A 23598-nucleotide genomic window follows, 5' to 3' on the forward strand; every position below is an offset into this window, starting at 1 on the left:
AGATAAAAATATAGCAGCTAGCGGTGATCTGGATCTACCTATTGCAGTCAGAAAAGGAGTAAGATCTTGTGTGAAATATCCCATATCGAATTATCTAAATTATCCCCACAGTTCAAGGCATTCACTGTAATTATGGATGAAGCTTCTATTCCCAGAAATATACATGAAGCTTTGGATGATACAAACAGGAAGAATGCTGTGATGGAAGAAATGAAGGCTTTGGACAGCAACAATACATGGGAACTAGTGGACAGACCGAGGAATAAAAAGATTGTAGGCTGCAAATGGGTATTTACTGTCAAATATAAATCAGATGGGAGTATAGATTGTTATAAAGCTAGGTTAGTAGCCCAAGGGTACTCTCAAACCTATGGAATAGATTATGAATAGACATTTGCTCCAGTTGCAAAGTTAAATTCCATTAGAATACTTCTATCCATTGTTGTTAATTTAGATTGGGAGTTATTTCAGTTCGACATTAAGAATGTTTTTCTAAATGAAGAACTGGAATAAGAGGTATATATGAAGATTCCACCTGGATTTGAAAACGAAGAAAGAATTTGAAAGGTATGCAAGCTACACAAATCTCCCTACGGTTTGAAACAATCCCCTAGAGCATGGTTTAAAAGGCTTAGCTCAACCTTAACCAAATTTGGTTACAAGCAAGGTGAGGCCGACCATACTCTATTTATTAAACACTCAAATGGGAAAAAGTGCATATTGATTGTGTACGTTGATGATATAATTGTTACAGGGGATGATACTAATGAAATTGCAGCTCTAAAACAAAGACTGAAAGAAGAATTTGTGGTAAAAGACTTCGAAAATATGAAGTATTTTTTGGGAATGGAAGTAGCAAAAAGTAAAGAAGGTATTGTAATATCTCAACGAAAATATACTCTTGATCTTCTAAAAGATACAGGAATGCTTGCATGCAAACCAAGACAAACTCCACTTGAGAGGAATTGGAAGTATATGAAGAAGGATGATGATCCACTAGTAGACAAAGAAAGGTATCAAAGGTTAGTTGGGAGATTGATTTATCTGTCTTTAACACGCCCAGATATAGCCTATTCAGTAAGCATCATAAGTCAATTTATGCATGCCCCAACTCAATGACATTTGAAAGCTGTATACCACATTCTAGGATACCTAAAAGGCACACCAGGTAAGGGACTGTTGTTTAGGAAGACTGATGAAAGAGGGGCAGAAGGATTTTCTGATGCAGATTGGGCAGGATCAGTGGTTGATAGTCAATCTACATCAGGTTTTTGTACAAAGCTATGGGGTAACTTAGTCACATGGAGAAATAAAAAACAGTCCATTGTAGCAAGAAGCAGTGCTGAAGCAGAATTTAGGGCGATTGCCCAAGGAGTTTGCGAATTAATTTGGGTGGCCAGATTGATGGAAGATCTACAAATGTTGTTAACCAAACCAACACGTCTCTACAGTGATAGCAAGTCAGCCATAAGCATCGTTAACAACCCCGTACAACATGATAGAATGAAACATGTCAGAATTGATCGACATTTCATCCAAAGAGAAATGGAAGATGGAGGAATAAAACTTAACTTGAGGGGCAGATATATTAATTAAATCCATGCCTAGACCAGGTTTTGAAACTCTCATCAACAAGTTAGGAATGAGAGATATCTATTCCTTAGCTTGAGGGGGGGGGGGTGTTAGAGAAAGAGTCCTAGCTTATGAAGAAGTCACAGAAGCAGGTAAGAAGCTAATGCACAACAGATAAGCCTCCAGCAGATCAAAGAAAGGAGATAAAAAAGCAGTTAGATAAGTTCTTAAAATCCAGGAAAAATAATAGGAGTAGATAGAAGTTTTCTTATCTTATTTTTCTGTTGTATACTAGCTCCTAAATTCTAAGATTAGATTACATAGAAACTTGTATAAATAGGTTTCCCATCTATTGAATCAATTGAGGCGAGTTCATTGATAAAAACTCGACGTAAGTTTGGGGTTCCCTACTCTAGGGACTGAATTTGTTCAGGGAAGAATAACACATGGGATCTAGTGCCTAGATCAAAGGAGGTGGTTCCAGTGGACTGCAGATGGATTTTCAACTTAAAGTATAATGCAGATGGATCTTTGGAAAGGTAAAAGGCCTAATTGGTGGCCAAGGGCCACACCCAAACATATGGGATTAATAACTTGTAGACTTTTGGTTCAGTAGCCAAGATGATGACTATGAGGATTCACTTATCCCTAGCAGCTCACTGTGGATGGCAACTATAGCAACTAGATGTGAAGAATGCATTTCTTCATGGTGATTTAGAAGAAGAGGTATTCATGGAACAACCACCTGGAATCAAGGAAGGAAATGCAGATGAAGTGTGTAGACTAAAAAATGCCTTTTATGGCCTCAAGCAATCACCGAGAGCCTGGTTTGATAAGTTCTCCAAAGCCATGAAGTTATGGGATACTAGCAGAATAGAGGGGACCACACTCTTTTTTAAGCACTCAGTGAAGGGAAAGATGACTACATTACTAGTCTACGTGGATGGCATTATTGTAACAGGAGATGACATGGAAGAACAAAAGGTTCTAAGAAGCAAGTTGGTTCAGAACTTTGAAATCAAAGACCTAGGATCACTTAGATACTTCTTGGGAATAGAAATGGCCTACTCCAAAGCAAGTATCTTTCTATCACAATGCAAATATATACTGGACCTCTTAAAAGAAACAAGTTTGCTAGGAGGAGGAGGAGTATGCACTCTAGTGGAACCTAATACTAAGTTAGGAGGAGATACCAGCAGTCCACTAGTAGACAAAGGGAGGTATCAAAAGCTAGTAGGTCGGTTAATTTACTTGTCACACACCATGCCAGATATTGCCTATGCAGTGAGCTTAGTAAGCCAACTTATGCATTGTCTTACTAAGAATCATATGCAGGCTGTAAGAAGAATATTGTGTTACCTGAAAACAATTCCAAACAAAGGAATTATGTTCAAAACAGGTGGTACTTTAGATATACAAGGCTATACAGATGCAGATTATACTAGATCATTAATGGATAGAAGGTCCACTACTGGATACTGCATATTTCTAGGTGGGAATTTGGTCTCTTAGAAAACTAAGAAGCAGAGGATAGTGGCAAGGTCAAGTGTTGAAGCCAAATTTAGGGCTATGGCACTCGGCCTATGTGAATTGTTATCGTTAAGGATTGTCCTAGAAGATCTTAAGGTTGTTGTTAATGAGCCAATTAGGTTATTTTGTGATAACTAATCAGCTATAAGCATTGCTCGTAATCCTGTGCAGCATAACAGGACTAAGCTGATTGAGATTGACAGACATTTTATGAAGGAAGAGCTTGAAAAAGGTATAATTTAAATACCCTATGTTCCATCCGAGAAACAAGTGGTTGATCTTCTAACAAAATGATTGACAACTAGAAGAATTGAAGACCTAGTATGCAAGCTGGGAACAATGGATATTCATTCACCAGTTTGAAGGGGAGTGTTGATATGTGAAAGTTCAAGAGAAAGAAAGCAACTATCCATGACTGCTTCTAGAATGCTAAGGTTTTTAGAAAGTTTCTAAATCTTGTTTTTGGATAGTTTCCTAATTCCAAATTAGGATACTTTCTTAATGTCTTTTATTGTAATCTTTCCAAAAGTTGTAAATAATCAACCCTATAACTAGGGTTGTATGTTAATGAAAGTTTTAAGCGTTTCCATCCAATCTTACAGTGATACAGCCTAAGACTGTGAAACAGGCAACTAAAAGTGATAGGTTACAAGAGCCACTGTAGAAGATCTCATTAAGAAGCAAAGAACTCATGAGGGGAACAAATTCATATTCCAGTCAGTAGGGGAATCATTTAGTGGCAATGAATCGAGGATCTAATCAAGAAGGAAAAAAAAAAATCTAAATTACAAGAATCTAACAATTCGTCCAACGATTACTTCAAATCAACCTACAGGAGGAAAATTTGGTAATGTGGAACAACGTAGGCAAGCCGGTTTATGTTACATGGGTGAAATGCAAGGGAAGAGATTCATAGCCAATTTGAGGTTTTTAAAACTTGGTGGTTGTGATATAGTATTGGGTGTAGATTGGATGAAAACAATCAGTCCAATCAACTTTGACTTCAACAAATTGAAAGTCACCTTTGAGAAAGATGGGAAGAAGCTTACTCTTGCCGGTAGTTCGGACACAAGCTTATGAAAGGTGATTACAAGAAAAGGGCTGCAAAACATGTTGAAGAACAAGCTAGCACAAGTGGCACAGTTATTCACCATATAAGCCTTTGAAGAAATGTAAGGGCTGCAAGAGAAATCCAGTGAATTCTATGCGACCGTCGGCAATCAATCTCTACAATAATGGGAGGTACATAAGCTTGACTCTTTTACACATGATTTTAGTTGAGTACGAGGACCTCTTTGTAGAACCTACATCCCTACGACCTAAAAGATTGTTTGATCATGCCATTTCGAACCCATTAGTATTTGATCTTATCATTATCCACCAACTCTGAAGGCTGAAATTGAGAAATTAGTTAAAGAAACGTTACAAAAATCCATCATCCAACCATAGCCCTTTTGCTTCACTGGTGTTACTTGTCAAAAAGAAAGATGGCTCTTAGCGATTTTTCATAGATTATTGTCAATTAAATACAATAACAGTCAAAGAAAAGTTTTCCATCCCCATTATTGAGGACCTTTTGGATGAACTCAAACATACCACTGTTTTTACCAAACTTGATCTAAGATTTGGTTATCATCAAATTAGGATGAGATTGGAAGACATTCCTAAAACAGCCTTTGCACCCACCAAGGTCATTATAAGTTTAAAGTTATGCCCTTTGGGCTAACTAACGCTCTACCCACTTTTCAATCCTTTATGAATCAAATTTTTTAGCCTATCGACAAGATTTCATCTTAGTTTTCTTTGATGATATTCTTGTATATAACCCTACCTTTGGTCAACACCTTGACCACCTAAAAACTGCATTTGAGGTCCTTAGACTTAACTGATTGTATTTGAAAAGTCTTTTTTTCAAAGGCAGGTGGAATTTTTGGGGCATTTTATCTTTGATCAAGGGGTGAGTACTAACCTTAAGAAGGTGGTTCCAATGCTTTCTTGGCCCAGACCTACTAATATAAAGGTTGTAAGGGGATTTTTTGGGGTTAACTGGATATTACAAAAAATTTGTTAAAAATTATGGAATTACAAGTAAGCCTTTGACAGAATTGCTGAAGAAGGACAATTTCTATTGGAATCCTTGGCAGAAGAAGCTTTTGAGAAGTTGAAAACAGCCATGGGTAAAGCTCCAGTGCTGACCCTACCAGATTTTAATAAACCATTTGTGTTGGATACTGATGCAAGTAATCTGGGAGTGGGGGCTATTCTTATGCAGGAAGGACAGTGAATAGCTTTTATAAGCCAAGCCTTAGCTCCTAAAGATCTGGGGCTAACCATTTATGACAAGGAAATACTGGTCATTTTAAAAGTTGTGGATAAGTGGAGACATTATCCGAAAGATAAATAGTTTATTATAAGGACTGATCATGAGAGTTTAAAATACTTATTGTAGCAAAAATTGCATACTCAGTTACAAAAGAAGGGGATGACTAAGTTGTTGGGCCTCGATTATACTATCCAATATAGACAGGGAAAAGAAAACATGGTTGCTAATGCTTTATCCTGACATTTTGAAGAAGGGACCCATGCTGCCATTTCTACCATTGTTCCTGATTGGTTGCAAGAGGTGACGGCTAGTTATGAGTTAGTTGACTAGACTAAGGAATTATTGGAGCAATTGGTTATTGATTCTTCTAGTAGACCTGGCTACACACTGGTTAATGGCTTAATTTGGTTTCATGACCAGTTGGTGATAGGAGATTGTGATCAACTCAAGAATAACATTCTGCAATCATTACATGGATCACCTTTGGGAGGACATTCAGGTATTCAAAATACTTATCATAAGGTGAAACAACTGTTTTATTGGCCACATCTTAAGAAAACTATGATGGATTATGTGTTGGCTTGTAATGTTTGCCAACACTGTAAGCATGAAACGGTGGCAATCCCCATATTACTACAACCATTGGCAACGCCAAAGCAGGCTTGGACAAGCATATCCACGGATTTTGTGGAAAGACTGCTGAAATTAGAGGGCAGAGATTGTATTCTAGTGGTGGTGGACCAATTCACTAAATTTGCCTACTTTCTCAGTCCCTCACACCCTTTTACAAACCAAGAAGTAGCCAAGATGTTTTTGGATCATATTGTCAAGTTACATGGAATTCCTCATTCCATAGTTTCAGATAGGGATAAGATATTTACAAACTTATTGTAAAACCTGAAGTTTTTTAGGCGTCGTTGTACTGGAAATAAAGCATTTCCTTTTAAGTTGAAAGTTTCGATAGGCACATGTGTAATTTTCGAGGAATAAATGAAGGATTTCCGAAAAATCATAGAGGCTAATGCAAGAGATCATTATCTTAAGGGATTTTGGAAGGTTTAAACAATTCTAGAGCTCAGGTGTTATAAGGGAAAAGAACTTTTGGGCTAAAGAGTCATTTGTGGGAATCTTGAAATATCTAGTGACTAGGTACTTAAGGAAACCAAATGGAGCTAACTAATTGTTGAAAGTGCAATAATAGGCAATGATTAAATCTAAATAACCATGTGGAAGCACACATCTCAAGGGGACACTTGTCACAAGGGCTTGCAAAGGCACAAATCCCAAAGCACACATGGCACGATCCTACGAAACTCATGATGAGCTCTTTTATCCAAGTGACACGTGGCGCACCCGAATTTGCCGGAGTTGTCCATAAATACTAGGCCTTTTGATGGATCATTTTTGCTATTAGACAAAAGGGTAAGGAGGTGAATTTGAGAGGAAAAGCTCTACCCAAAAACGAGGTGAAAAACGCTTCGCGGAAAAGTCTGGCCACTACCGTAAAGCGTGCCAAACAATGTCGAAGTAGTGAGGTAAGTCCATTGTCTTTCTGTAGTCCAGTAGAATACTGAATAAGGGTCGCGTGGGTTCGAACAGCGGTCAAAACGAAGTCCGAACGAGGGAGAACGGGCCAAAAAATAGTGAGCGAGCAAAACTACCCCAGAGAGGGGGGGCGACGCGTGCAGCCCATGCATCACTGCCTGCTGTGCGTGCAGGCATGTGGGGGGCCTTCCCTCGATGCGTGTGGGATTCCCCTGCCCCACGATTTTTTAGTTTTGGTCTTTGATTTTATTCCTAAGACCCAATGTAAAAATATTCTAAGTTTGAGCTTCGAAAACGTGTAATTTTTGCAGAAAACTATTCCCGAACCCTGTGAACAGTGTCCAAGGTGAATGTTTTTTGCATCCTTTTGCCACATATCGAACATTTGTCTTCATACGGGTAAGGGTGATTACTTGCATAGCATGTCTTTCCCTTAAACCGAACATTTTTCTCTCTCTTTGTCATGCATCACTTGGTGCGTGTGGCTAGATGAAGTCAGGACCTCATGTTAGACTGGTGAAAAGTCATGGAGATGTGTGAACATAATGGATTAGCAGGGGTGATTGCAACACCTCAGCATCTCTTCCACACGGGTGGTTTCACATCATTTTGCATAACTCATTTACATGCATGCTTTCTTTCTTTGATGCACGCACTTAAATAAAATTGTCTAACCCGGTGTTTCATACCCCTGGAACATTCAACGTTTCAAGTGGGTTAGTCGTGACAGGTGTCCCAAAATCGAGCCAAAGAAAAGGGAAGGAAGTAGTCATCGGATAGCTAGTTTCTTTATGTATTGGTTGTAAAAGCACTGTACTGTAATTTTAAGTGTGAGTTTTTAATTGTTGTAAAAAGGGAGTCTAAAATGATCCCTGGTTCCCTATTTTGTATCAAGGCATGTTAGGTTATATTTGTGTTAAAGCATATAGTGGGAGCCTTAATTGTTTAGCTTATGATTTTAAAAGTTTTCATATTCGATTCTCTGTTTCCGTTGGCAAAGACTTCCATAAATGCCCCATAGATTATCATATGGTTGTTAGCATCATCATGCATCACCGCGTATGCTTTGGAGAAAAGAAAAGCGGGGCGTTACAGTTTGTATCAGACCCGGACTTATATAACTTGATTTAGGTTCCTTACTTGACTGACTTCGAGGATGTTTTTAGTATAAATACAGGAAATAGACCCCAATATAATTGAGCATCAGAACCAACGCACCGTCATGGGATGGTGGACCATACAACTAGGAGGAGTGTACATGATTCCTGGAGACGCCCTAGGGGATTTTCTTAATGCTGTGTCACCTACCATCCTGGAGCTTCCACCGAGTGTGGTGGTGCCACATCTAGCTAGACTCCAGATAGCCTACCTGGTTTCCTTACTCACCCCCGAGTGGAAAGATATAGGCAATTATCTCATCATTCACGAGGTCCACCCTGATTTTATAGCCTTTATGAATTGTCTACGTGAAGTCGAGGCCCTCATGGCTGATCAGGTTGTGTCCGCACTTGAGGAGGAACCCGTGCAGGAGCCCGAGGAACGTGCCCTGACACCCCCATCTGGGTCCAAGGTCGAAAAGTGATTTCGGTTTGAGGTGTAGGAAGGTAATTTTCATTCATGTAAATTTTAGATATGTGTATAGGGAAGGTGGAATAGTGGCGGATATGACTTATATATATGTATACATAGAATAGCAAGGTAGGAAGGTTATGGTAAGGAGATGAACTGCCATGTATGCATAAATAAAATGCATTATCAAGATGAACTGGTAAGGAGTGTTTACCATCTGAAATCATTCACAAGAAGTTTTTAAAGACAATTTATAAACATATTCCCAAAAGATGTAGACCCGGTTAAATGAACAAAGCATATAACCACATGTCCTAACCTTCTATATTACGATCACCCACCTATCCATACTCATATGAGGGGTTTTATAAAGCCATTATTCAGCATGCAAATCCCTAAGTCCCAAATTCCTTATTGTAACAACCTCTTAGGGTTCTTGTTACATACTCAAGGCCTTTAGGTTTACAATACAACCCCAAAAGGAGTTTCTTTTTTTTTTAATAGATGGATGTTCACTAGCACCCACGGCTTTGTTTGGATCCCCAAAATTCCTACAACATCAACAATTTTCCAAGTCAGTTTGTCCAAAATCCTCAGGGTTTCGAATCCTTCACCTACAAACACTTGTTCATTTAACAAACCATTACTCAAGGTATCCTCATCAGATAAAATTCAGTTAGTCCTAGTTCATCAAATTCCTAAAGAGCAGCAATCAACAAATCTTCAAATGATAATAACCATCACATCTCCAAAAGCAATAGCCATCAAATTTTTTGGGAAGTAACAATCATCAATTTCCAAGAACAATAACAACCTATTTCCAGGAAATAATAACCATCAAGTTCCAGGAAGCAATAATTAGAACTTTATACGTAAACCCAAAATTCCCTCCCAAAATCCAATATGTTTCCTAGAAATGGCAACAAAGTGGGTTTAACCTACCGAATGACCCACTTACTCGTCCCTGCCTCAATCCACTTACTCATCGAGTTTAGGTGTCATTCCTTCAGGTTTCTTCTTTCTTTTCCTTCTTCCTTATGTTTCCAAAATCATCGAATACATACCCTGTCACCACAAACCATCATGATTAGTAAAACAATAACATCTTGCATATTACATCACCGTCCTTTTATTTATGCATACATAGCAATTCATCTCCTTACCATAACCTTCCTACCTTGCTATTCTATGTATACATATATAAGCCATATCCGCCACTATTCCACCTTCCCTATACACATATCTAAAATTTACATGAACCAAAATTGTCTTCCTACACCTCAAACCGAAATCACTCTTCGGCCTTGGACCCAGATGGAGGCGTCAGGGCACACTCCTCAGGCTCTTGCACGGGTTCCTCATCAAGTGCAGACATGACCTGACCAACCATGAGGGCCTCGACTTCACGTAGACAGTTTATGAAGGCTATAAAATCAAGATGGACCTCGTGAATGATGAGATAATTGTCTGTATCTTTCCACTCGGGGGTGAGTAAGGAAACCAGGTAGGCTATCTAGCGTCCAGCTAGATGTGGCACCACTATGCCCGATGGAAGCTCCAGGATGGTAAGTGACACGGCATTAAGAAAATCCCCTAGGGCGTCTCCGGGAATCATGTACACTCCTCCTAATTGTATGGTCCACCATCCCATGACAGTGCACTAGTTCTGATGCTCAACTATATTGGGGTCCATTTCCTATATTTATACTAAAAACATCCTCGAAGTCAGTCAAGTAAGGAACCTAAATCAAGTTATATAAATCCGACTCTGATACCAATTGTAACGTCCCGCTTTTCTTTTCTCCAAAGCACACGCAGTGATGCATGATGATGCTAACAACCATATGATAATCTATGGGGCGTTTATGGAAGTCTTTGCCAACAAAAGCAAATGATCGAACATGAAAGTTTTTAAAACCATAAGCTAAACAATTAAGACTCTCACTATATGCTTTAACACAAATACAACCTAACATGTCTTGATACAAAATAGAGAACTAGGGATCATTTAGACTCCCTTTTTACAACAATTAAAAACTCACACTTAAAACTACAGTACAGTGCTTTTACAACCAAAACATAAAGAAACTAGCTATCCGATGACTACTTCCTTCCCTTTTCTTTGGCTCGATTTTGGGACACCTATCACGACTAACCCACCTGAAACGTTGAATGTTCCAGGGGTATGAAACACCGGGTTAGACAATTTTATCTAAGTGAGTGCATCAAAGAAAGAAAGCATGTATGTAAATGAGTTATGCAAGATGACGTGAAACCACCCGTGTGGAAGAGATGCTGAGGTGTTGCAATCACCCCCGCTAATCCATCATGTTCACACATCTCCATGACTTTTCACCAATCTAACATGAGGCCCTGACTTCATCTAGCCACATGCATCAAGTGATGCATGACAAAGAGAGAGGAAAATGTTCGGTTTAAAGGAAAGACATGCTATGCAAGTAATCACCCTTATCCATATGAAGACAAATGTTTGGTATATAGCAAAAGGATGCAAGAAACACTCACCTTGCTGTTTTAGATGCGGTTAGACACTGTTCATAGGGTTCAGGAATAGTTTTCTGCAAAAATCACACGTTTCCAAACTTAGAATATTTTTACATTGGGTCTTAGAAATAAAATCAAAGACCAAAACTAAAAAATCGTGGGGTAGGGGAACCCCACACGCGCCCGCACATGCCGGGGGAAGGCCCCCTACGTGCTTGCACGCGTAGCAAGTAGTGGCGCGTGGGCTACAAGCGCCGCCCCCCCGGGGCAGTTTTGCCCGCTTACTATTTTTTTATCTGTTCTCCCTCGTTCGGACTCCGTTTTAACCCCCATTCAAACCCACGCGACCCCTATTCAATCATCTACCGGACTACAGAAAGAAAATGGACTTACCTCGCTGCTTCAACATTGTTTGGCGCGCTTTACGGTAGCGGCCCGACTTTTCCGCGAAGTGTTTTTCACCTCGTTTTTGGGTAAAGCTTCTCCTCTCAAATTCACCTCCTTACCCTCTTGTCTAATGGCAAAAATGATCCATCCAAAGGCCTAGTATTTATGGCAACCTCGGCAAATCCGGGCACGCCACATGTCGCTTGGATAAGAGAGCTCATCATGAGTTTCGTAGGATCACGCCATGTGTCGTTTGGGATTTGTGCCTTTGCAAGTCCTTGTGACAAGTGTCCCCTTGAGATGTATGCTTCCACATGGTTATTTAGACTTAATCATTGCCCATCACTGCCCATCATTGCACTTTCAACAATTAGTTAGCTCCATTTGGTTTCCTTAAATACCTAGTCACTAGATATTTCAAGATTCCCACAAATGACTCCTTAACCCAAAAGTTTTTTGCCCTTGTAACACCTGAGCCCTAGAATTGCTTAAACCTTTCAAAATCCCTTAAGATGATGATCTCTTGCATTAGCCTCCATAATATTTTAGAAATTCTTCATTTGTTCCTCGAAAATTACCCGGGAATTACACGTGCCTACTGAAACTTTCGACTTCAAAGGAAATGCTTTATTTCTTGAACAACAACGCCTAGAAAACTCCAGATATTACACTTACTTTGGCAAGAGATCTTTAAATCCTTGGGCACACAGTTGTATATGTCTACTACCTATCACCCGGAATTATATGAACAAACGAAAAAGGTCAACCAATGTTTGGAGACTTATCTCCGTTGCCTCTATTTTCCACAACCACGGGTTTGGCACAAAATGGCTTTCTTTGGCCCAGTGGTGGTACAATTCTTGCCACCATAGCTCCATTAAAATGTCACCCTTTGAAGCTTTATATGGATATAAGCCTCCCTATCTACCTGCCACTGTGGGTCCAACCTCCATTGTTGTTGTTGATACTCATTTATGGCAATGACAAGATATGGTACAGTTGATACAAAGGGAATTAGCAACCGCTCAAAAATAGGATGAAGCAGTTTAATGATCAGAAACAGAGTGAAAGGGAGTTTGTGGTGGGAGATATGGTTTATCTTAAGTTGAAACACTCCCATCAACGAGCTCTTTCTCATGGGCAGGTTTCCAAGTTAAGTCCTAAATATTATAGCCCTTTTCCTATTTTGACTAAGTTTGGGATTGTGGCTTACAAACTTCAGCTGCCTCTCAACACTCAAATTCATCTTGTATTCCATGTTTCACTGCTTGAAAAATCAATAGGAACACAGCCGATTAGTCCTTTTTTTCCCTCATTTGCACTTAATGCTCCTCCTACAATGGAACCTGCCTTAATTGTGGACAAATGGGTGGTGTACAGACACAGTTCTCCCTTAATACAAGTTTCGGTTCAATGGACACATCGTCATCCGAACAATAATACTTGAGAGTACCTTCCGGACTTGCTCACTCAATTCCCTCAAGCTGCCCGCCTTCTCTCCATTTCTTGGGAACAAGAAATTTTTCTCCCCACCCCCGGGGGGAAGGAATTGTCAGGAACTTAATATGAGGGCTATTTTGTACTTTTGGCTTGGTAGTTATAGTAGTTGTACTGATAGCAAGCTACTATAGGTTGTACATTTGAAATGGCAGCCTCATTGGTGCCAATTCATTAACTACCACCTATGTTGGATTAGTAAATAAACTAATCCAGCTGAAAGAAAGAGCATCGAAGTACATTTTGGAAAAACATTATGTCTCTCTCTTGATCTCTCTCTCGAACCTACTCATCTCTCTCGCCAGTTCCTGTTCTTTCTCTTTCTCTAATTTCACCCTAAATTCTGTCAATTAGCAGAGAATTTCCCTGTCAGCTCTGAGGACCTGACACTTTTTACTGACACAATTCAACCACGTCAAACCACCACAACATAAAAGATCAACAAAACCCATAAGTGTTTGTCACAGTATACTTGTAATGCCCCTACTGAAACTGAAATGTTGACTTGGGCAGCCAATTCTCAGTTGGTAATATCCCAACTTTACACCTGTTGAAAGCACGTGACCATCCTTTAATTGGTCAAACAATTCCTCAATCAGGAAGAACAGAGACTTATTCTCAATGCTCACCCAATTCAGTTGTTTGTAATTCAATACTCGATCTGCGACTGACTTCCTTCTTCACTAACAGAATCAGTGCACCCCCACGGGACATATTTGACCAAACCCCATCTCCAATAGTTTGCCCTGAACTCTTTAATTCATGTCTCCAGAGTATTAGCTTAACAAGGCTCCACATGGTGCAGAAACACACGTCTAAAGAGTTATGGATCTCCCCACTATTCTTACACATAAAATACCAGCTCCTCTAATATGTCTACACTTGAGTTATCAAAAGTGATGACAGAACCTATTGAAATTGTTTGAACAAAGAAGGGCACCCTAGAGGAGCCCCCGGTCTCCATGCAACCTCCAAGGAATTATATGCAGTGATCTGGTGAGCAAATACATCATGACCAGGATGGCATGATCCTATTCATGGTTCCAGGTGTTGAACCAGGGGGTGGGGGGGGGTTATCAAAGATCTAGCAATTGTCTTCGGAACTTGCAACTAGTTCCCCCATCTTACAGCTACTGTCTTACAAATATAACATTTATGCATGTTACCTCAATAGACACGCTATGCTCCTCCATCAAACGACTGATCTGTGCAAGCAAGAATCGATGTGCTTCAATCTCTCTGCTTTTGTTCTTTAAAGGATGACGAGCCAACCGACCATCACTTTGTGCAGCTTCGACAGCTAAATCACTCAACTCTGGATATTTAAAATCAAACAAAAAATGTAGGCACACATAGAAATTGGCTAAAATAAATTAGCATCTTCCCAAACAGTTAATTTACAAAAACAGTAGCACGAGTTTAACCTTCAAAAGAAGTCAAACATAGAACACGAGCAAAGGCACGAAGTGATTGTGGAATGCCTCTTCCTCTTCCTTTTGCAGACTTGACTTCCCTGTATGAGAAAAATCACATGCAGAAGCAGAATCAACAACTTAGAAGCCAAAATCCAATTAAGATAAAGCATCAACTTAAACTTAAACTTAGAATAACCTACATGCAAATAGGCATGCATATGCAAGGATAGTCTGAATTAAGCTCATAAAATAAACCATATTTAAATAAATAAACTTCAGAAGGTCTCAAAACAAAAACAAAATGATAAATAACTGGTTCTGTAAAATATGAGGGTGACTGAAATCAAGATGTTAAGGTAGATATGTGGCCATACAACAAAAGCCAAAATGGAAAACAAGATTATACATAATGAAGTTGGAGCAATGCCTATTGAAGATAAGACATACAAGAGACAATTAATATAATTGTCATGACCCTAAGAGCAATAGAAGGGCATTATTGTAATAGAGTTGTAATAGGGTTGTTAGGAGATATTTTACAAGTTGTTAGGAGCACATGGGTCCTGTTAGGAATTAGTTGGCAGCTAGCTAGGCCTATATAAAAGCTACTTGTAAGAGGTTGGGCAAGATATGTGAAATGAAACTGAATTTCCTTTGTTTCTAATTTCTCTATCCCTCTCTCGTTTCTTCTCTAATTCCTTTCTCTTTCTACTGATTTCTCCCCTTCCTTCAATTCTTCAATTTTGATTTCTCCCCTAATTCTTATCACAACCCTAGTTAACCCTAGGAATGTGACAATTGGTATCAGAGCAATACCATCCTCGACTGTGCTTCTATTGCGGCTCTGATTTGAAGGCGAATCCAACTGGGGTTGGGCGGTGTGCTGCTCACTTGGATCGGAAGATGATTCCGGCCAGAGCCGGCGGTCTTGCAATCAGGCGAAGGTGGGTGGACCGGCAAGCACACCGGAGAAGCAAACAGCCATCGTTCGTGAGAAGCGATAGTCCGTTGGAGAGTTAAGCGGACCACCAGGTGCCCGCAACTGTAGCAGACATTCCGAAGGGGCATGAGTCCGTCAGAAGGTGAAGCGATCCGACGATATAAGCTGCGATTGTCAGTGAGCTAGGAGCGAAGCAACATCCGATCAATTTTCAAGAAGCGCAACTGAGAAAGGAGATTCATAACGGTTGATCGTTGGCAACTGCAATGGACCTAAACTCAAGCAAGAGAGTTTAAAGGAAGTAAGCGATTGAGGCAGCAGGGCTTGAGGCGACTCTATTGGTTCAGTGGTCAGTGATTGGGTAGCGACTACACTGGCGATCTTGAATTCACTTTGAACAAGAGGAGATAGCGAGAAGGAAGGTGATAGGCCGCTGGTACACCGAACCTATCAAAGACGCAGCAAGCAGCCGAAGGCATGAAGAGGGGAGTAAGGGGGGGTCCGCACATGCAGGTGTAACAACCAGCATGTGCGCATGGGAGGGGAAATGTAATCCACATTGCTGGGGGAATAATCAACATGTGAATGGGGAATTCAGTTAGAGAGGTGGCAGGGAGAGGTATAAGTAGGAGGGGAAGAGAGAGAGAGGTAGCTATTTTTTGATAGAAAATTGGGAGAGTTAGGACCTCTCAAATGCCTTGTTTTATTCTTGTTTTTCTGCTGAAAGGTATTGGAAACCATCGATATTGGATTGCTATTGGAATTCTATCAAGGTTCCTATCAGAAGGCATGCATGTGAATAAGGCAGTCGATCAATCTTGGTTGTTGCGATTCCGAAGGTGAAACAGGACTTGTGATTTCAATTAGGGTTCCACATTTGGTCGTTGCATGCACAGTCAGAATAGAAGGCGAACTAGACAGGAGTGTGATTTAGTAAGGCGAATTATGGTAACTATTGGTGCGTACTTGGAAGCAAAGCGGGAGGTTGATTCTCGGCCAAGAATTCCCGTTCCAGTAATAGATCCATTTAGCCTCGACTATGGTTTCAATTCGATTTAAGGGAAGTAGTATTGGAGATGGTTGATTTCCAAAAATTGATTCCAATGCCTAGGGTGATAGACGGCAATCATAGCACTGAGGTTTGGAGTTCGGGAGGCGGACTTCGTCGGCAAGCTAGCCAAGCTAATTCTGATCCATTTAGGCCATTGCCAACCCACGTGGTTAATTTCCAAGCGAGAAAGCAACCCTCGGTTTGGACGTTTGAAATTGGAGGCGAAGCAAGGTGGAAAGAGCTTCGGTTTCTTGGGTTGTGGCTTGTTCCGTCCGTGAGAGTTCTACCAAGACATGCAGGGCACGCATAAGGCCATGGGAGCCTCAATTGCAGCAGAAGAATGTTGCGTTTCCACTTGGATTAAACAAAAATCACGAGAAGTTTGGCCAAAATCATGGGACATGTGAAAAGAAAATTGATAATCAATTCAATCAAAGGCGCAAGGAAACAAGCAATGGGATACATGGAACATGCGAGGAATTCGACCATATGTTACATGAGCAGCTGCAGAAGTTTGCGATGATACTAATTAAGAAGTATCACTATCGCTTTCCCGCTGAGTTTTTCGATGATTATCGCGAAAGTTTAAACCGAGAGGAATTTCTTAAAATGGAGCAGCCGAAGGAGAAGTCAAGATGGCAGGAAACTAACTCACTGCTGACTTCCGAGCATGTACAGAAAGAGTATTTTAATTTAGGCAGAAAAAAAAAATAAAAAAAGAGATGATATTGGTGGTGAATGGTATTATCCAAAGGGAATCGATAACAATCAAATGGATAGGGCAACAGATGCAAAGGGACCATTGGATATCTTTGAAAAAGAAGTTCATGTAGAGGAAAATTCCAAGAACCACAGAGAAAAATGAGTTGTTGAATTCATTACAAGTAATAAGAGTGGTGCAACGGATATTGGGGCTGGAGTCTTTCCTTAGATTTCGGTCAAATCTGAGGAACAATCAAATTTGGAATGGAATATTAACTTGTTGGATAAGTCGGATATAAAGCAAGTTGGAGCTGGAGCTGAGAATGGCCATGCTTGTGACATCTATCCTAGGCGGGGTCAAAATTGGATGGTCCACATGCAGTTGAAGGCATTCATCAAGGACTTCGACCAAAATGGTGGCGAAATATTAAAGGAAACTGGGGTCACATTTAGCCAATCTTCTGGAAGTGCACCAGCCCACATTAAAGAAACTGTGGTGGGAAAAGTTGGCAAGGACAGCAACCGGCAAATTTTAGCAATTCACTTTGACCAACAGAGTGTGATTAATTTTAGCTGGGTTTCAGTCAAGGTGTACATGAGAACTACTGCAAATTTGCTATGCATACAAAGAATTTTCAAAACTTCTCCATCCAAGCTGTGGAAGAGAAGGAAAAAGGAAGATGGAAAGCTGTGGAGGTTTGGCATTTCTTGGGGACAATAAATGTTTTAAGGTAAAGAGAATTGTCATGACCCTAGGAGCAATAGAAGGGCATTATTGTAACAGGGTTGCAATAGTTTATTAGGAGATATTTTACAAGTTTGCTAGGAATTAGTTAGCAGCTAGCTAGGGCCTATATAAAGGCTACTTGTAAGAGGTTGGGCAGGATATGTGAAATGAAACTGAATTTCCTTTCCTTCTAATTTCTCTATCCCTCTCTCGTTTCTTCTCTAATTCCTCTCTCTCTTTCTACTGATTTCTCCCCCTTCTTCAATTCTTATTTCTCCCCTAATTCCTATCACAACCCTAGGAATATGACAATAGTTTAGACATGTAAGAAGAAAATTAGTAGATGCTCCTACGAGGCAAGTGAATGAACTGGAAGTTCATAGCGAAAGGGAAAGAGGAAGACAGAAAATTGGTGGAAAACCTTTAAATATTGTTAAATCAGATAACTTAATTGAGGTCTAACCTCTTCATTTAGATTTTATAGTAGGAATGTACAATAATTTACCCCTAAAAATAAGGCCTAATTACATTTATTCCAGCACTCCCCCTCAAACTAGAGCATATAGGTCATATGCACCAAACTTGTTACAAATAAAACCAATACGAGGACCCTGAAGAGACTTAGTGAAAACGTCTACTAGTTGATCGATTGAATTGACAAAGCTAGTGATAATACATTCGAATAAAACCTTTTCTCTGATAAAATGACAATCAATTTCTATGCGTTTGGTCCTCTCATGAAAAACAAGATTTAGAGGCTATATGCAAGGCAGCTTGATTATCGCAGATTAATTTCATTTGCGTCACCTCGCGAAATTTTAATTCTTGAAGCAATTGTTTCAACCATATAAGTTCACATGTAGCCAAGGCCACAACACGATATTCTGCTTTAACACTAGACCTAGAAACCACATCCTGCTTCTTACTCTTCCAAGATACCAAGTTGCCACCAATTAGAATACAGTACCCGAAAGTAGAGCGTCTATCTAAAGAAGATCCTACCCAATCAATATCAAAATACTCAATCACCTAAGTATGACACTTATCTTCATATAACAATCCCTAGCCTGGTGTGCCTTTGATATATATATCTGAGAATGCAAATGGCAACATCCCAATGACTATCACATGGAGACTACGGAAACTAACTAACTACACTAACAGCAAAAGAGATGTCTGGCCAATTAATAGTGAAGTAGTTTAGCTTTCCGACAAGTCAGTGATATCTATCAGAGTCAGATAATAGCTATAAGAGCTTGATATTTGGGTCCATGGGAGTATCAATCGGTCTATAGTCAAACAGACCAGCCTCCTCAAGAATGTCTAAGGCATATTTCCTTTGTGAAATAATTATACCGCTTTTGGACTGGGCCACTTCAATGTTAAGAAAATATTTCAACTTACCCAAATCTTTAGTCTGAAAACAGTTGAAGAGATGTGTCTTCAGTTGAAGAATACCATCCTGATCACTTCCAGTGATGACAATATTGTCCACATAAACCACTAGATAAATGCATTGACCATTTGATGAGTGGTGATAAAAAACAGAGTGGTCAATCTCACTGCGATTCATACCAAATTCCTGAAGAACTGTACCAAAACCGTCCAAACCAAGCTCATGGAGATTGTTTCAACCCATAAAGAGAGCAGCAAAGTTTGTAGACTAATCCAGACTCCCCCTGAGCAACAAAGCCAGGTGGTTGCTCCATATAGACTTCCTCCTGAAGATTCCCACGAAGAAAAGCATTCTTAATATCCAACTGATAGAGAGGCCAATGATTCATTGCAACAATGGATAAAAACAAGCGCATAGAGGCAATCTTAACCACTGAAGAAAAAGTGTCACCGTAATCCAGTACAAAAATTTGAGTGTAACCTTTGGCAACCAGACGTGCCTTAAGGCAATCAACCTTCCTATCTGGACCAACCTTCACGGTATATACTTAGTGACAACCCACAGTAGATTTATCAGGAAGAAGAGAAACCAAGTCCCAAGTGCCACTAGAATGTAGAGCATCCATCTCATCAACCATGGCCTAGCGCCACCCTAGATCTAAAAGTGCCTCACTGGTAGTTTTAGGGACAACAATAGAAGATAAAGTGGACACAAAAGCATAATAGGGTGAAGCCAAGCGATGATAGCTAAGGTGGGTGTAGATGGGATGGGGGTTGCAAGTAGAGCGTATACCTTTTCGAGTGGCAATGGTCTCAGAAGAAGATTCAACAACTAGCTCATAAGGAACTGGTTGGGCCGAGGTAGGTGAGGATGTCTAAGCACAAGGTGAGTTAGCAGGTTCTTTGTTAGCAGCCGTAGGAGGATGTGGACGGCGATGATAAACTTGAAGGGGACGTTCAAGGACAGTAGGAGCAGTATCGACTAAGGGACAACAAAGGTACGGAGTGGGAAGAACCTCAAAAACTAGACGACTCTCGAAAGAGAAAGAAATGAGATGTCTCAAAGACGGTAACATCAGCAAAGATGAAAGTTTGGGATGGCTTTAGTAACCACAAGGAAAATGCACTTGATAGCCTTAGCTGAAAGTTTGGGATGGCTAGGGGTCATGTCATGAACAAAACAAGTGCACCCAAAAACATGACGAGGAAGGAGATAAAGACTCTGAGCAGGGAAAAGGATGGAGTGAGGGACCTCATGCTATAAGATAGAGGAAGGCATCTGGTTAATGAGATAACATGCAGTGAGAACAGTTTCAACCTAAAAATGGAAAGGAGCGTGACTATGCAGTAAAAGAGTGCGAGTGGTTTCAATCAAATGGCAATTTTTGCACTCAATCACTCCATTTTACTGGGGTGTATAGGGACAGGAGGATTGATGTAAAATACTCTCAGAAGCCATGAAAGTAGTGAAAGGAACTAAGAAATATTTTCTAGCATTGTCACTACGGAAGGCACGGATAGAAACATTAAATTGAGTTTTAATTTCAGCACAGAAGTCCTTAAAAATAGAAAATAACTCTGAACAGTTTTTTAGTAAGAACACCCAAGTATAGCGAGATTAATCGTCGATAAAAGTGACAAAGTACCGAAAACCTAAAACAGAGGGAACATGATAAGGACCCCAAACATCACTATGGATTAAGTTCAAAATGGGACGTAGCTTGATTATTGACACATTTTGGAAACGAAGTACGAGGCTATTTTCCAAGCTGACACAACTCACAATATAAAGTGGAAACATTAGAAAGATGCAGGACCATCTTTTGTAATTTGGATAGACTCAAATGTCCCAAACGATTATGAAGAAGAGTTGAAGATTTAGTAGAAATGCAGGCTACTGGGGATGATGGCTTGTCGAGATAATAAAGTCCTTGCGACTCACGCCCAACGCCAATCATCTGTACCGTATCTCGATCCTACACAACAACAAAATCAATAAAGAAGGTTATGGAACAATGAAGAGCGCGTGTCAGTTTACTAACAAAAGCAAGATTAAAAGGGTTGTTGGGAACATATAAAACAGAATCTAAGGGTAACAAAGGGAGCGTTCGTACTTGGCCAGTGCCTATAGCGTATGTTTTGGAACCATTGGCAAGAGTAACAAATGGAAAACAAGAAGTAAAGAGATAGGAAAAGAGACGTTGGTTACAAGAGAGATGATCAGTTGCACCAGAATCGAGAACCCATGGTCCAAGAGTGGTAGACGTAGTAACACAAGCAATAGAATTACCAGTGTGCACCACAGAAGCAGTGGATGATGATGCAGTCTATTTAGAAGCCTAATACTGAAGGTAGTCCTCATAATCACTTCTAGTCAAAACAAGGGACGGAGAGGAATGATTCTCAAATGTTTCTGTTGAGGAATTGGCTATGACAGACTGAGCTCCATTAGTAGCACATGGTGGTTGACCATGTAGTTTCTGGCACCATTCTCAAAGGTGGCCCCACCTATGGTAGTAGTTGCATTTAGGATGATTACCTCGTTGTGAGTTACCGTCTCGGTTATTCCCTTGCTCTCCTCTACCAAAGGTTTGTGATGCCAAGACAGAGGAATCAACCTGAGAACTATCGATGACTAAAGACGAGGAAAAAAACTGAAGAAGTCTAGCAAAGGCATCTTCTAGCGTCGGAATAGTGGGACTGGATAATATTTGATCCCAGACTGGAGCAAGGTCAGATTGAATGTCAGTTAATCCCAGAACCATAAAGAATTTATCTTGCTATTACAACAGTTCTTTTGCAATATTACCAACTAGTAACAAAGAGTTGAACGCTTCCTTCAAGAATTCTAGGCGACCAAGGAATTCAGACATATTCATATCTTGTTACTTCAAATGAACAATCATGGAAACAACAAAATAGAGACGTTGGACATCATTTGTATAAAGAGATTTAGCCTTTGTCCATACCTAAACCCAAGTCTTGTATGCCTTATAAATAACATATAGTTTAGGATCAATGGTCTGCCATAACATATTGCAAAGAAGAGTGTCGGTTTTCTTCCACGCTGTTCTCTCAGCAATGGGAATTGCATCGGCTTTCATACTTAGGTGATCTTCCATTCCTTGACCCATGAACCATAACTCAACAAAGGCAGCCCAAGACATGTAATTGGTACTTCCAACCAATTTTTTGGAAGTAATGATAGGTGAAGAAGAAAAAGGAAAAGAGAAACTTGCAGATTTAGATCTAGAGGCGACTGAATATGCTGGACTCTCCATGCTTTGGATGGAAAGGCAGTTTTGAAGCATCTTGAATGGCAGATCTGTCAGAAGGACTCTCCATATTTTGGATGGAAGTCACTTTTGAAGTGTCTTTAATGGCAGATCTGTCAAACGTGGAGTGGATCTAGTTCAGGTTGGTCTGGACAAATCTGATGGGTCAGATCTAGTCTGACGGGTCAAATCTAGATTAAATAGATCTAAAACGAATCGTGCTTGGCAGGTCAAGTTAGACCAAATCTGATTTGAGATCTAGGTTTTAAGCTTAGAAATCAACTGAAAGGCAGACCAAATTGAAAAATAGCAATTGTATGGCAGATCTAAAGGAGGAGGACAATGAGGAAGTGGTTAAATTTGGGTGAGTTGGTAGAAGCGAAGAGGCCACGATTTGGAGGAAGCTATAGAGGCGAAGGCAAGACCGCGATCTAGAAGGCTACCATTGGAAGCAACGGCGAAGGCTGTCGAACGTGAGGAAGAGAGCGACGGCAGCCGGATCTAGGCGGATCTAGTCAGATCTAGCAGCATTTGGGCAGCGCGCGAAGGAAGCTGCGAGCAACGGCGGTGGGCGCAGATTTGGGTGGCGACAACACCGGTGGCCAGATCTAGATGGCACGTAGAGGAAGCCGCGAGCAACGACAGTAGGCACAGAGGAAGCCGCGAGCAACAGTTGTTGAGAAGAAAGGCACCACCAAAGGGATAGCACAATGAAGGAAGAGAAGAAAGGCACCGCTGGAGGAATAACACAACGGGAAAGTATTTTCTTACACAGGCTATCATAGCTAATTACATTTATTCCAACAAATATGATGGAAGGATATAATGGCCTTACGGAGGATATGGCCATGGATTAGAGATAGTTGGAAAGCTAGAATTTGTGTAGTCAACCATACCTAATGGGATTACGGCTTGTGATTGTGGTTTACAAGTAACCGATTTAGTAGCAAGAACATATTTTAAAGTCCTAAAGAAATAATAGTATCATTTGAAGGTTTAAGAAGAAATTCAAACTGGGTTGACAGAATCATTGGCATGATCACACCTTCAAACTACCAGCAGTAGAGAAAAGAAAGAACCCAAACAAGGGTGATGTCAAACTGCAACAGGGAGTGAAATAAAAATATAGAGAAAACAGAAAGGAAGGAGAAGGAGAGAAAAGAGA

At 40.2% G+C, this 23598-nt stretch overlaps 1 protein-coding gene across 12 annotated transcripts in view; it reads right to left on the minus strand.

Annotated features, from left to right (window-relative positions):
* LOC127809787 (fructose-bisphosphate aldolase-lysine N-methyltransferase, chloroplastic) overlaps positions 1-23598 on the minus strand; it is a 77173-nt gene that overhangs the window by 24263 nt on the left and 29312 nt on the right. For all 12 annotated transcript variants that reach the window (XM_052348875.1, XM_052348874.1, XM_052348876.1 and 9 more), the window contains exons 13-14: positions 14353-14441; positions 14095-14243 (exon numbers count right to left, since the gene is read on the minus strand). In XM_052348875.1, the coding sequence (XP_052204835.1) occupies positions 14095-14243; positions 14353-14441 (238 nt within the window). The remainder of the gene's footprint in view (positions 1-14094; positions 14244-14352; positions 14442-23598) is intronic.

The sequence above is a fragment of the Diospyros lotus genome, chromosome 9, assembly GCF_014633365.1.
Source record: "Diospyros lotus cultivar Yz01 chromosome 9, ASM1463336v1, whole genome shotgun sequence".
NCBI classification, from domain to species: Eukaryota; Viridiplantae; Streptophyta; class Magnoliopsida; order Ericales; family Ebenaceae; genus Diospyros; species Diospyros lotus.